The sequence below is a fragment of the Antechinus flavipes genome, chromosome 3, assembly GCF_016432865.1.
Source record: "Antechinus flavipes isolate AdamAnt ecotype Samford, QLD, Australia chromosome 3, AdamAnt_v2, whole genome shotgun sequence".
NCBI classification, from domain to species: Eukaryota; Metazoa; Chordata; class Mammalia; order Dasyuromorphia; family Dasyuridae; genus Antechinus; species Antechinus flavipes.
In genome coordinates this window covers 284709835-284724649 of record NC_067400.1, presented here as the reverse complement: position 1 = coordinate 284724649, position 14815 = coordinate 284709835, and the positions used below count along the sequence as shown (strand labels likewise).

Here is a 14815-nt window from a genome sequence, read left to right as displayed (position 1 = left end):
AAAAGCAATCACATTTAGGCAGTCTACCAAAAGTAGGTTCCTTTATACAGTTGCCAGAGCTGTTAATGAGCAAATGATTCCAAATGTCAGACTGGTATGTCAAAGAGCTTAGAAATAAGGCATTAACATTTAGAAGCTATTGAAGGGGGAAAATCTATATTGCAATTATGTCTAATATTGCAAACTCAGAAAGAAAAGTAAATAAGAAAAGTTAATTTTCAAGCCACCACAACTATAAGCAATGTTACAGAATGAGAGGGAAATTATGACCTTAAACCTTCAGCATTGCAATTGCTTCTCCTCTCCCACATACACTGTCTTTTCCACCCACACTAAAGGATTTATTATTTCTCATTTTTTGTAAATTGACAATTCTCTTTCCTCCCACTCAGTCGCAGAGTACAGAACATTCTGCTAAGGCTGCTGACTGATAAAAAGCATTGCTCAGGTAGACCACACTAAAACTGGACAGCCAGACCTTTAAAGATACATTTTGTTTTAGTGTGAAAGTAAAAACAAGAGAAATTTGCTATGTAGGAAAACTCAAAGGGGCTTATGTCACAGCTAAATAATTTAAGTTGTAGTATGCCTGTAAGTTATTTCATTGCATCCCTGAATTGCAGGAATTCAGAGTTCAGAGAAATCTCAGTGGCCGCTTAGTTCAAGTCATACCTGAAAGTCATCCCTTCTGTTACATAGATGGAAAAGGGTAATCTAGACCAAAGATGTTAATCACACATTTTTGACACTCCTGAATGCCATAGAAATTAGATTAAACTGTAATTGGAAAATATTTGACAACATAAAATTTAAAAAGAATAAAATATTGATAGCATTGCATTTTAAAGAAGTTAAATGATAATGTAGATAGAGTTGGGGGCGAAAGTCAGGAAGACTTATCTTTCTCAGTTCAAATCTGGCCTCAGAAGTTTACTAGCTATGTGATCCTGGACAAGTCATATAATTCTGTTTGCCTCCGTTTCCTCAACTGTAAAATGAGCTGGAGAAGAAAATGACAAACCACTCCAGTATGTTTGCCAAGAAAATACCAAATGGGGTCATAATGAGTTAGATAGACTGAACAACAACGTTTACATTTTTAAATTAAATCAATTATCGTAGCTGACAGAAATCCTTATTCATGAATTAGCAGCTCCATTTCTCGTTGATCCAGATTTTGCTTGAAAACTACCAATGGGAAGGAAGCTTCTACCTCTTAAGATAGTTCATTTCACAGTTGAGTCCTTCTAATTATTAGGAAAAATAAAAGATTCATTTTTTTAGATTGTTTTACTATGAATTATAATCTTCTTGAGGTAACCACTCATTAGTTAAAAAGTAAAGAAATTTTAAGGAACAACTTGACAATAAGGATCAAAGCCTCATGGTGTGCAGAGGAAATTCAATAAGGATAGGGAAAGGGGGGAAGAGGTTGTTCCTCCTTCTAAAAGTGTGTAATGGTGTGCAATGCAAAAGCCCTATCAAATCATGGTATGCACAGGTTTTCTATGATTGTTTGCTGTCTTCTTGTTGTTTTGGTAGAGATTTTAAAGGAATCTGATTCTAATTTAATTTAATTTTAATTGAGGGAAGGGGAACAATCAGGGAAATTCAGCTTCATGTAGAAGTTAGATCCTGAAAGGAGTATTATAAGAGGTAGAAGTGAGATGGGGAATACATTCCAGAAATAGACAACCATCCAAAGACACCAAATCAAGAGCTAGAATTTTATATATAAATCACAATAAGATCAGTTTGTCCAGAATCTTGTCTAGATTCTAGATCATAGATCATAAATGTAGAATATATGGGGAGAGGTTGTAAGGGGTCTAAATGTCAAGAAGAATTATATTTTATCCTAGATGAAATAAGGATCCACTAAAGTTTATTGGGTGAGGGAATGAGACAGCCTTGCTTGCTTTAGAAAAGTCATTTTGGCAGCAACATAAAAGATGGATTGGAGTAGAGAGAGATTGAGACTGGGAGACCATTATAACAGTTCAGATGATAGATATTCAGTCCAGGTCCTGAGTCGATATGATGGCTGGATGAGTAGGAAGAAAATAACTCATATGAGAGATCTATAAAGGAAGAAGTTGCAAGATTTAGCAATCAACTAGATATGTGATAGTGAGGAAGAGTGAGAAGTTGAGGATGATATTGAGGTTGCAAAACAAAGTGGCCAAAAGTGTCAATAATTATCTGAATAGAAAGAAGAGGAAGTTTGATGATCCTGTTTTGTACATGGTAAGTTTGAGATACCTTGGACACAGCCAGTTCAGAATGCCCAAACGGCACTTTGTGATATGGGATTGGTAGGCTACAGTAGATGAAGACTCAGAAAAGAATTTGTAGTTTAGAAGTTGAATGGTCTGCTTTTAATTTGGGGATTTGTTTGCTTGCTTGCTTCATTTTGGCAGAATGTTCTTTTCCTTGAAGCTGGTTTCATTTCCTGGATTCTTTTTTTTTTTTTTTTATCAAGTTGATACTTAATATTAACTTGCTTTACACTGATTGAATGACATTAGTGGACTCAATATGATCTTCCAGTTACAATGGAATCCTCTTTAAAAGCATTTTTCCTTCATGACAAAAATGCAAGTATCAGAAGCTAAAATTTCCTGTAATAAAAAATTATTTTAGTAGAACCAATATGACATCCTCATTCATCTTCTCAGTTTCCAGAGAAAAGCATCCAGTATTTCCTTTTATGCAAGGACAAATGTCAGTCATGGCAGCTAATGAAAGAGGCTGTTCAAAAACATTCCTTGATGTATCATTTAAGATAAATGGACAGCTAGTTATAGATATACAACATATGGAGGAAAAGTATAGAGAAGGAAGAATATGCATTCTGTAGTACTGATTATTTTTGAAATCCATATTAAAGTATAAGAAAAAATCATTTTTAAAATACTATCTTGAGAGTGTTCAGAGTCCAGAGGTTATGGAGCATATATAGTAATGACACTGATATAAAAACAGAAGGATCATATCCCTGCCTTCACCAATAAAAGGATTTGTTATATGGATTAAATAAATAAAATAACTTTTAGATATTAAATTTCATCTGTTTGAAGTCCTCAAATTCATATGGATAAATTCTAGCTTTAAAAGTAATCTATAGGCAATAAGGTGAAAAAGGAAGTTCTAATGGATAATATTTGATCTGTACACTTTGTAAAAACCATACTTTGGTGGAATATTTTGTTTTCCACTTAATAAAATCCAATCATTTGAATTACAGATTTCAACATTAAGAACAAAAGTCAAGGGTAAAACAAGTCACAGTTACACAATGAAGATATTTTCTTCAATTATGATATGTATTCATTTAAAAAGGATAATCAAATATAATGCACAATTTCAATTAGTAAAAAAAAGGAGACAGAATAAGCACATATATTGTGCACATTATATGCCAGCCACAATAAGTGCTTTATAAATGTTACCTAATCTGATTCTCACAACTCTTTGAGGCAAGATCAAATTCCCCATATTCACAATTTATTAAGAATGGGTAACTAACTCTAGATTTTATCTTTTGCTCTTTTTTGTGTCCTAATATGCCAGATCATAGACACATTTCTTCTTCTCCAAATCCATTTAACAATAATTTGAGGGAATAATTTAAGGGAATAGTGTATAAAACTATATATATATATAGTGTATAAAAAAAAAGTTGTATACACTTAAAAGACAGAGCTATTATGAGTAACAATACTATTTTCCCCAAATATGTTGTTCTATTTGTTTAAATAGTTTGTTCTGTTCATTTGAGAGTTCTTCCTTTGAAAAATTCATCATTCCAGCTGAAAACTTTATTTGGTATTGCCATTATTTGGTATTTTCCATACTGATATTCCTTCATCATTCTTTTCCTACAACTTGATCTTCTGTGCTTAGTAGTAGGTAGCTATTGTCCATTACTCAGTGAATGATTGATTCTTCCTTAAAATGTGATGCTTTAAAAATAGGAGGTGCATAATAAATTTTTCTTGGATTGAAATGAAAGAACTTATTTGTGACTTATCCTCATGGGCCTCTGTTTCCTCATCTGTAAAATGAGGGAATTAGACTTAGATGGATTCTAAGGTCCCCTGCAGCCCTAAATCTATGATTTTAAATAGGAGAATTTATATGATTAACAGAAAAGACATATTTGTTCATTTACCAAAATATTAAAAAAAATTAATCTTAGGATTGAATCAGTTTGTTCATTTAGTTTGTAGCAGAGAGAGAGTTTTGGGTGTCCAGTAAGGAAGACTCAACTTGTGAATGCAAATCTGGCCTCATCCACTTCTTGGCTGTGTGACCCTGAACAAGCTACTTAGCCCTGTTTGCCTCAGTCTACTTAACTGTAAAATGAGCTGGAGAATAAAATGGCACACTACTTCAGTATCTTTGCCAAGAAAATCTCAAAAGGGGTCAAGAAAAGCCAAACACAACTGAACCAGGTGAATAGCATTTGGTCCAACTAGCAAATATCATCAACATAGATAAAGTTGTGTTGTATATATATAAAGTATATGTGTATATGTATAATGTATGTCTATTCATGTATATATTGTGTGCGCATGTACATACATTATAATGTATGTATTGTGTGTGTCTGCATTTATGTCTATAATGTATATGGGTATATGCACGTATGTATATGATACTTGTATGTGCATGCATGTGTGTCTATGCATTTGTGTGTATATTGTGTATGGATATACATAGTGTATGCGCACATGTGTATATATGAATGTATATGAATATACATGTGTGCATATGTATATGTTTGTGTGTGCCTATGTAGCCTAAGCATGTGCATATGTGTATATAATGTGTGAGTATGTGTGCATGTGTGTTTGTGTATGTGTTGCATGTATGGACAGTTATGTGTGTATGTGCCTATGTGTGTAATATGTATATTATTTATTGCAAATGTATTTGATATATGTGTATGTTGTGTATGTACATGTGTGTATATATGTTATGTATATGTGTGTGTGCATGTGTATTAAGCAACTGTGTGTATATAAGCAAGCTTATATATTTCTAAATAGAAGAAGGGATATATAAAGCGCCAGGCTTGGAACCATAAATATTTTGGTTAAAATCCTGCATCTTACAGTTATTGGTTATATGAGTTTGGACAATTCATTTAATTCATTAACATATATATGTTATATATGTGAATATATATTCCCAGGCAGCTGCCTAAGATTTATCTATTAAGTCTTAGATAACTTTTGAGATCATCTGCAAATGTATACATAATTATGAAGAATGCTAATATACTTTTATAGACATCTATCTTGCTTATCTGCCATTCAAAGAAGCAAATCTTCATTTTCTTCCTCCCTATATGAGATGCAATATTCCTTGTAACCATTTTAATCTTATTTCTGGTGAATTGCTTTTAAAATGAGCCTTCTAATATTTTAAAAATTGGACTTCATTTAGAAGTCATATTTCTCCAAAATCTAAGTTATCTACACACTGAGGGTGGTCATACATTCCTCTGCTGAGAGGTAAATAAGAAACCATATAAGCCAAGAACATTTCAGTTTGCTTCAGAGTATATGGGAAATGCTCATTCAGTTACTTCAGTATGACAACAGGTACACATGTATACAATGTATATATATTATTATGTATAAAGCATTGTATTGTATATGTATGTATGTATGTATATGTGTACATGTATGAAAATATGTATATAATCTACATATGTTCATATAATATATTACTTGAATTTAAAAGGGAAAATTAATTAAGTATAGAATTCAATTTCTTAGCACTTTTTAGACTCTAATCCTATAAGGTTCAAGTTTATACCCTCATATATTCTGAAATACATAGTTCTTTTGTTGTTGCTCAATTTGTCACACTTTCTGTGACCATATTTGGGATATTCTTGGAAAAGACACTGAAGTGGTTAGCCATTTCTTTCTCTAGCTCATTTTACAAATGAGGAAACTGAGGCAAAGAGTGCTAAGTAACTTGCCCAGGTTCACAGAGCTATTAAGCTTGTAAGAGCAGATTTGAACTTCAAAAGATGAGTCTTCCTGCCTTCAGGCCCAAAGTTCTATGCACTATGGCATACCTAGATGCCCCCAAACAGTAAGCATCTCTCAGTAAGCACTTTGCCATAGAACTTGAAATTAGAGGTTTGTGTTTGTCTAAACTCCTTCACTGTCACTTCAATTCTTTGAGCCTCAGTTTACCCACATGTGCAATGGTTTCAATTAGATAATCTCTAAAGACCCTTTTCTTCTCTAAATTCCTAAGATTCAAGTGAATAGAATGTTAGAGCTAAAGTCATGAAAACCTGAATTCAAATCCACCCTCAGACACTCACGATAAAACTCTGAACAAGTCATCCCTCCCTGTCTCTGTTTTCTCCTCTGTAAAATGTGGGTTATAATAGCATCTTTATCCCAGAGTTATTGTGAGCATCAAATGAGATAATTCTTATAAAACACTTTTTAAATCTTGAAGTACCATATAAATGCTAGAAATCATCATTTATTATTATTATGATCATTAACTCTGACATTCTATGAATCTCTAATTCTATGGAACAAAAGCCTTGTTTTGTTTTGTACTTCTTAGAAAATCATAAAATGTTAGCAAGAAGGGATTTTAAAAGTCATTTAATCCAACCCCTCATTTTTACAGATGTAAAAGTTAGTCCAGACATATTAAGTAGTTACCCAAGGTTACAAGAAGTAAACAAATAATATCTAATTGTTGTATGCTATTTTATGGTTACAGTATACTTTGCGTATACTGTATTAATCATTGAATCCTCACCCACCAGCACTATTGGCACAGGTGTACAAGAAATATTGATATATATAAATAACCCCTTTGTCAATAAATTTACTTCTTAGACAAGGTGCATCACTTTGTAGACATGATGATGACAGATTTAGGATGGGCTAAGATGTTTGATTTCTAGAAGTTGATTATAATATTTAAAAGTTCTATTTGAAAAGACTTGCTCTAAATGGCAAGGAAATTCATTTTTAACAGGATTTTCTTAATATGACGATTTCATATGTGGTCATTTCCTATTACTATATTCCAGGATAGTTGCTACCAACTGAAATCAGTGGTTTTAAATTTTTAATAATAAAGTACATTATTAGTAGGAGTTTAACTATAATACTTATAGACTTTAAACCGCTTGAGGAAAAGAACTTTAATTCCTATTTCTATTCTTCCATGACATCTAATGTTTTATACTTAGCTCCCTAAATCCTTCTAAAACAAAATGAATTAAATATCATTTATTACATGTCTGAGAGGTATTTCTATTTTCTGTTGTAAATGAGCATGCTGGAATTGATAATGATTATCTAACTTTAACAAAACTAGTTATGCTTAAGTATCTCTTATGAGGATCATTAGAATTCTTGCATGATCCTTGATTGTTACTATACCTGTAAAATATTTAAAAAAAAAAAAAAAAAAAACCCTTGTCTCTACTTACTAGAAGTCTTGGCAGTCCTTTAATTCAAAGAATGCTTTAGGTCAGTCACTTTATAATGTGAATACAGATTTTTTTGTGTATTTTTTAACTTATTTTTTTTTAGTAAAGAAAAATAGCTAAAATACAATATGAATAAAAATTTTTGATTTCAGCACTAATTTAATCTGGAAATTTATACCACTTTTACTTCTTATTGAGTTGTTTCAGTCATGTCTGATTCTTCATGACCGCTTTTGGGGTTTCTTGGCAGAGTTACTAGAGTGATTCACCATTTTCTTTTCCAGCTCATTTGACAGATGAGAAAATTGAGGCAAACAGACTTGTGTCTTGGTTAGGGTTGCACAAATAGCAAATATCTGAAGCCAGATTTGAACTCAGAAAGTTGGGTCTTCCTAACTCTAGGCCTAGTATTTTATCCACTACACCACCAAGTTACTCCCTTCCCAAAATGTGTATTATTTAAATCCAGCAGGAAGATTTTAAGCAACAGAAAAAGCTAAGCAGGGATGAAAATATGAAATGACACATTTGCAAAGAAAATTCCCTACCAAGTGAATTTCATAAATTACTTAATCTTTTAAATAGAAAGATTAAATTCTTCTGTTGTGTATGAAGATTAGTAGGTGACTCAGTAGATAAAGGCCTGGAGTCAGGAAGACCTGAGTTTAAAAATGGCTTCAGACACTTAACAGCTAGATGATTGTGGCCAAGTCATGTTAGTTCTGTTTACCTTGGTCTCTTTATCTGTAAAATGGGAGTAATAGTACCTACTTCCCTAAAGCACTTAGCAAAATGCCCAGTATATAGGGTTTACATAAATATTGCTATTATTATCAATATTTTTCAATGACAATCAACTTGACTGTCTATTGTTCATTATCTGCTCATCTCTACTTCCCTCCCCCATAAAAAGGGAAGAGACTAGCAGTGCATTATGAAATTCAAATGAGAAAATGGAAACAACTTTGCAAAACTTAAAGTGATATATAAATTGTTGTTATTGAACCAGTTCAGTTTTGCCCAACTCTCTGTGACCTCATTAGGGATTTTCTTGGCATAGATACTGGAATGATTTGCCATTTCCTTTTCCAATTCATTTTACAAATGAGGAAACCAAGCAAGCAGAATGAGATGACAGAATCACACAACAACTAAAGTCAAATTTGAACTGAGGATGATGAAGTACTAAAAATTACTATTTTTAGCATAGTCACTAGACCTCCAGTCTAGTGATGATTTCATTCCCTAAACCTTCGACTGCACTCTTGCTGAGCTCAAGCAATGTTTATAGAGCAATACACAGGTATGCTGAACATAATGTAACAGGTATGTTAAACATTTGTTTAACAACCAGACTAGAGGAGGTGGGATAGAGATGTATGCAAATACTTTTAAATTTAACCTGCATTATAATTAATATTTCTTAAGTGCAAAAAATCAACAAAACAACAACTCAGTTTGTGACCATTATAGATTTTTGAGATGTAAGTTCTCAGACTGAAAATTTAACAATGGGTTCTCTCAACTCTCAATAAGTTGCATCCAGCACATCTCTGGATTTATTTTCCCTTGTTCTCCCCTCACTTTCCCCTTGAATTACTCTCATCTCTCTAAAAACTATGGTTTGATAGATTTAGAAAGTGGATCTCTCATCAGGCACATGAAGAAATCTTTCTCTGCTTCTTCTATGTATTTCCTTCTATTTCTTTTAAGAGTTTTTCAAAATTGAATCTATCTGCTATTTCCTTCTTCTCTTTAGTATTCAGTCCCATGCTCTCTTTGAGTTTCTGATTTGTAATTGCTGCCTTTTTATTCCCCCAATCTCTTGTAAATTTGCACAAATAGATTTTCTAAGCACCTCTGCCCTAGCAAGGCTTTTCTTGTATAACTCAAAGTTGTTTTTCCCTCTAGGAAAAGACAGATATTCCTGACAGGTATTATTAGAGATGTATTCTTTATTACTAAGCCGTTTGGCTATCTAATAACCATTTTTATTGGTACTTCCATTTAATTCATTGCTCAGTGGTCTTTAATTGGAGATAATTTTTTTTACTATCATGCAAAATACAAATAGAAAGAAATTGGCCTAATACCCCACATGGATTCAACTTCTGGGTTTTCAGAAAACTTGCATTTGGAAAAATGGCTTTATTTTGTGTTATGTGCTTTTCAGACATTATTGCTGGTAGTGGGAATATGAATGTGCCTTAGCATAATAATAAATCCAGTTTCATCATTGCATTCTGAAGGAATCAAAGAACTATAATTAAGAATCTACTTCTATTTCAACTAGGCTAGTTATTTCTTCATGTTCATTATTGCTATTAAATCCTTTTAGTAGGAATGCAGTGAGTGATCAATTATCTTTGGATTGTCATGCTTGTATTGTTGATATTGCAAAATATGATTGTTTGAAAGGTTCAACTTTTTTATTTTACATGGTGTATATGATGCCATTATTTTATGTTAAGGGCCATTAATCAATTGGGGGGGAGGGGTAAGAATCATTCAAGAGACATAAGTTATTTTATCAGGATGGAGAACTCTTTCTACTTTAATTGATAGGATAACAGATTTAGAGCTGAAAAAGTCCTTAGAAGTCATCTAGTCCAACAAGTGTACTTTACAGATGGAGAAACTGAGGCCTTTTGCTCTTAAGCACCTTGCCCAAGGTCAGTCACAAAAGGAATAATTGGCTAATCCAAGATTATGAACTCAGGACCTGTGTATCCAAATTTAACACTCTTTCTACGAGAGTCATGCAGCTCCTAACTAAGAGTCAAAACTTAAATCCAGCTCTCCCTGATTGTAAAGTTAGCAGTCTACTTCTTCCTTCATGCTGCTTTTAACTTGGACTTTTAAAAGAATAGAATGTTCAACCTACTTGTCCCTTAGTTAATATCAGGGAATATAAATCTCCAACACCACAAAAAACTCCCCCAAATCATATTATATATTATTCAGACTGTTCATACCATTTGAGATGGAGATTAGAAAGAGAAAGTCTAGAACTTTAAAGAAAAAGCTAAGCAAAAAGAGAGGAGAAAAACAGACAGTATATCCAAGATAAAGCAAACTGAAACATAAAAAAAAAAAAAAAATAGATCCAAAACAAACTTGAAAGGAGCCATAGTAAGAGATGGAGGTTCTAAAATACTAAAACATCCAGAAATAAATATAAAATGAAGACTTTGAAGTGGTTGACATGACATATAAGACATTGCTACTGTAGACAAAGCCATGTTGCATTTTCACATAGATAGATAGATAGGTAGATAGGTAGGTAGGTAGGTAGGTAGTCACCTTGCTGATAATATGGACCCATTCACATACATGTTTTAATTCAACTCTTTATGAAACTACAAATTAGATTGACACATGCACAACATTATTGTTATTGTTGTTTTCTGTAGAGACAATGTTATAAATTGAAGTTAGGTAAAATAAAAGTTATTGAAAATCTATTTCAAATACTTTTATCAATTAAATTAACTATGGATGATGCAGAAAAACTACTGTTTATAACATTGTTTCTATGGAGAATTGAGTACTAAATTACAAAAAACTGACTTACAAATTTTGGAGCACACCTGTTTTTGAATTAGAAACTGTTTACAGTTGCAATTAGCTGATCTAGTATAATCATTATACCTGACATAATCCTACTAGGATTATGAAATCTTAGTTTATGAAATGTTTTATATTTATTAGCTCATTTGAGCCTTAAAAAAGGTAAAAGTTTGTGCTACATTATTCCTTTTAAAGGATATGGAAGCTTAGTGTCAGTGGCAGTGATTTGGCCAGGATCTCAAAGCTAGTGAGGCAGAATTTGAGCTCAGCACTTCCGAATCCAATATACTATCTACTACATGATTCCTTTTTGTGATTAGACTTCTGATGTTTGCTTTAACTTGTCCAGGATTGGTTAAATAAGAACTAGACATATTTTTATATCTTCTAAATAAATTAAATATTTTATTTTGTCTAATTTTATCCAAATCAAAAATTCTTGGCATACCATTTTTATTCTGAAAAAAAATTGAAGTTGGTATTTCATATTCACTAAACACCCTTTTCCAAAGTAAAAAGAAAGATTATATGAGCAACAAAAATCAACTCTGCTGATTTTTTAACTGTGCTTCTTCCTATTTTCTTGTTACTTAGTGCTTTAGGAAATATTTATTCCCCCATTTCCCAAAGAAAATTGTAAAAAAAAAAAAAAAAAAAAAAAAAAAAGTTTCCCTTTTTTTTTTCTTTTTTGGGCAAGACACACAAGGTTAAATGCCTTGCCCAGGATCACACAACTGAAAAAGATCAACTACCTGATGCTTAATTTAAACTCAGGTCCTCCTGACTCCAGAACTGGTGCTCAATACATTGTCACCTATCTGCCCCAACCATTAGTTTTTTAAATTTACATGTCCTATTGTTCTCTCATTATTGGTTTGTTTTTCATAGGCCCATAATATTCTACTCCATCATTTTCCTTGATGGAGTATTACAAAATAAATAATCCTTGACCGGAAGTTAGATTTCTGAAGAAAACATGTCAGTATAGACTAGAAGGATCCAAAGTATATTCTAACAAAAATTATTTCTATTCCTTAAATCATTCAATTTTAGATTATCTTTTTCCCCAGGTAAAGATATCCTTGGGGTAATATGATTTCTGATTAAATATGACGTTACTTTCAGTGATTCTTCCTCTATTACTGTTGGGTTTTCTTCTAAACTTATACCTATCACTTCTTATGTTGAAATGCATGACTTTTCTGGGAAAGCCCAATGATGGATCTTATCTTTGGCCAACTTTTCTTTTACTTCATAGATTAGGAACTGAGAGACCAGGCTACCCGAGAATGACATTCCTTAGGTAACTGAATGCCAAAGTGAGCCAAATAACTTTCCCCTATCACTTTTGAATAGATGGGTCTCAGACATAATTTCATAGAGAAAGAAATACAGTTTAATGTGATTATTATGATTTATCATTTAGACTGTTTTTATATATTAAAAACTGTATCTTTTTAAAATATGGATTTTAAAAATAAAATAAAAATTGTGAAAAGATTTATCTGCCTTGGCTTACTTTTTTGTATACCCAAGATAGACCCTTTAAAAGAAACAGTGCCTTTTTTAGGCATAGGCTTGCATGCAGACAGGGGAGAATGTATGATACTAAAAACCATATACAAGTTTTGCCAAATTTTGCTATTTTCTCTTTTTATCAATTTTGCATGAATCTATTTCTAATACAATACTAATATGATATGGAAATGATAGCACTCGCAGGTCTTTCATCATATTGTATCACTGCTTTATCATATTAGGCTAATATACTGCGAGAGTTGATAGAACCTCTCCATGCCAAAACGGATCCACTTCTCTTGGCACTGAACCCAATGGACTCACAGATTGATAAGCTAAAGTTTAGAGAATTTAGATCGGAGAGAGTTGACGCGGCGCAGACTCAACTTCAACCGCTTGCAAGCAACTTAATGGCCTCCATTCCGAAAACTTATTAAGTCCTTCTTTGATGTTTCTAACAGAAAACAGACTTTTCTAAGTTTAGACAACCAAATGTCTACATTTGGGGCCTCCAGAAAGGAATCTTTAAAGGGGCAGAGAAATCTTATGAAGAATTCTTCCTTTCTACATGGGACTTAGGCATAAAATCAAAGCCAAGCAAGATGGAGGACAGTAGCTGAAAAACTGCCATCTCTATGGGAGAACAGAAGGGAAAGAGGGTTGTAACAGGGCAAGGGCTCTTGATTGATGACATTTCTGTTGTATTCTTCTGATATCAAGGAAATAAAGAGGGATCAATTTTGGTAACTATAAAATCCTGGCTTTTTGTGGACTCTTCACTATCTTCTGTCAGAAAAAGTGGAGGAATAAAATCCTGTATAAGTGTGTTTTGCATTTTTAAAAAACTATAAAAAGTTGGTTTATTGTATCATCCTAAATTAAATGTAATCTACCATGGCAAGGTATACACTGCCTGTTCTAAGATTTAATGTGTCTAATATTTTATTATGCATATTTTGATGTAACAGACACTGAAATAGATGACAGTGATGAAGAAGATTCCACATGCTGGGCTTCAGTAGGTCCCTCAGATAAGATCTTCAGTTCCTTATCTTTTAGGACTTATATGGAAGTATTGTTGCCTCATAGGACAAATATAAGGTGTTATCTATAAAACACAGACTCCATAGGGCTATAATTTTGTTTTTCAGACTAATATTTTGGCTGGATGTCATTCAAGCTAGATTCAGATGTCATTACTTACTATTATGTGCTGGGCATTCTGTGCCTCATTATTAGCTTTTCTCTCCTTAGTGGATGTGGAATTCCTTTTATTTAGTTGAATATAGATATATCATAATAGTTTCAATGCTAATTACTGGATATTTCATACTGTGTAATGGACAGATAATTTAAAATTGTATTTTGAAATGTTTTTTTTTCCTGTCACCGCAGTGTGTGGTATTGAATAATGTTAATATCTGTAAAAATATATATTATATAAAAATAAAAATGTATGACCGATTGGTATCTAATCATTTTAGATAGCTTAATAATATGCCAAATATATTTGATGGTAATTTTCTTTCTAAAGAGGAGTCAAAAATCCTTCTTTCTCACAGATGAAATTTGAGTTGTGAATAAAATCACATCAACCTGCCTTTAAGCTATTGCTAATTTTAATATATTTCTTTAAAATATTTTTAAATATGATGGCTATTGATGTGAAAATTTATCAAAAGTGCCTTTTCATTGGTATTTAGTATTAATAGGATTGACATGGAATAGTCTCCACACTTTAACCATAACATAAAAATTCATGATATGGATAGTTTTGGTTTTTTTTCCCTGATTAAAGAATTCAGTCTCTGTATTAGTTTTCAAATACAACTATTCCTACTTATTTGCAGAGTAATGTTTTTTCATGGATTTTCTGCCTAAAAGCTAGGTATTCTTACAACTGATCAGATTTCCCCAAATTCCCAAGTCTTTCAATGCCTGGTGAGGGAAGTCTCCAATGCAACATCTACTATTTTTGCATATGAACTTGGGGCAATACATATATTCTCCACCGACAAAGATTTGGAAATCTAGAAGATTCAATATTAAAGCTATTCTAAAAGACTGAAAACTTAATGAGTACATTATATGATTTTCATTAGACTCCATTAATAGGTAGTAACAAAGCTGTTCTAAAACTAAATTAGGTGCCCAATATCTCTACTTTCCTTCATTTAATTTATTCAATTAAAATGTGATTGAAGTGCCTACTATGTACAAGAAATGGGATAAGATACT

At 32.4% G+C, this 14815-nt stretch overlaps 1 protein-coding gene across 8 annotated transcripts in view; it reads left to right on the top strand.

The window, feature by feature from the left end:
- The window catches only part of CNKSR2 (connector enhancer of kinase suppressor of Ras 2), a 310360-nt gene that overhangs the window by 285416 nt on the left and 10129 nt on the right, over nucleotides 1–14815 (top strand). Inside the window, exon 22 of one of the 8 annotated variants that reach the window (XM_051985126.1) lies at nucleotides 12820–14041. The exons of the other annotated variants lie outside the window; for them this stretch is intronic. Coding sequence (XP_051841086.1) covers nucleotides 12820–12824 — 5 coding nt within the window. The 3' untranslated portion in view covers nucleotides 12825–14041. Of the gene's footprint in view, nucleotides 1–12819; nucleotides 14042–14815 lie in introns of those variants that run through there. 8 annotated transcript variants of the gene reach the window in all.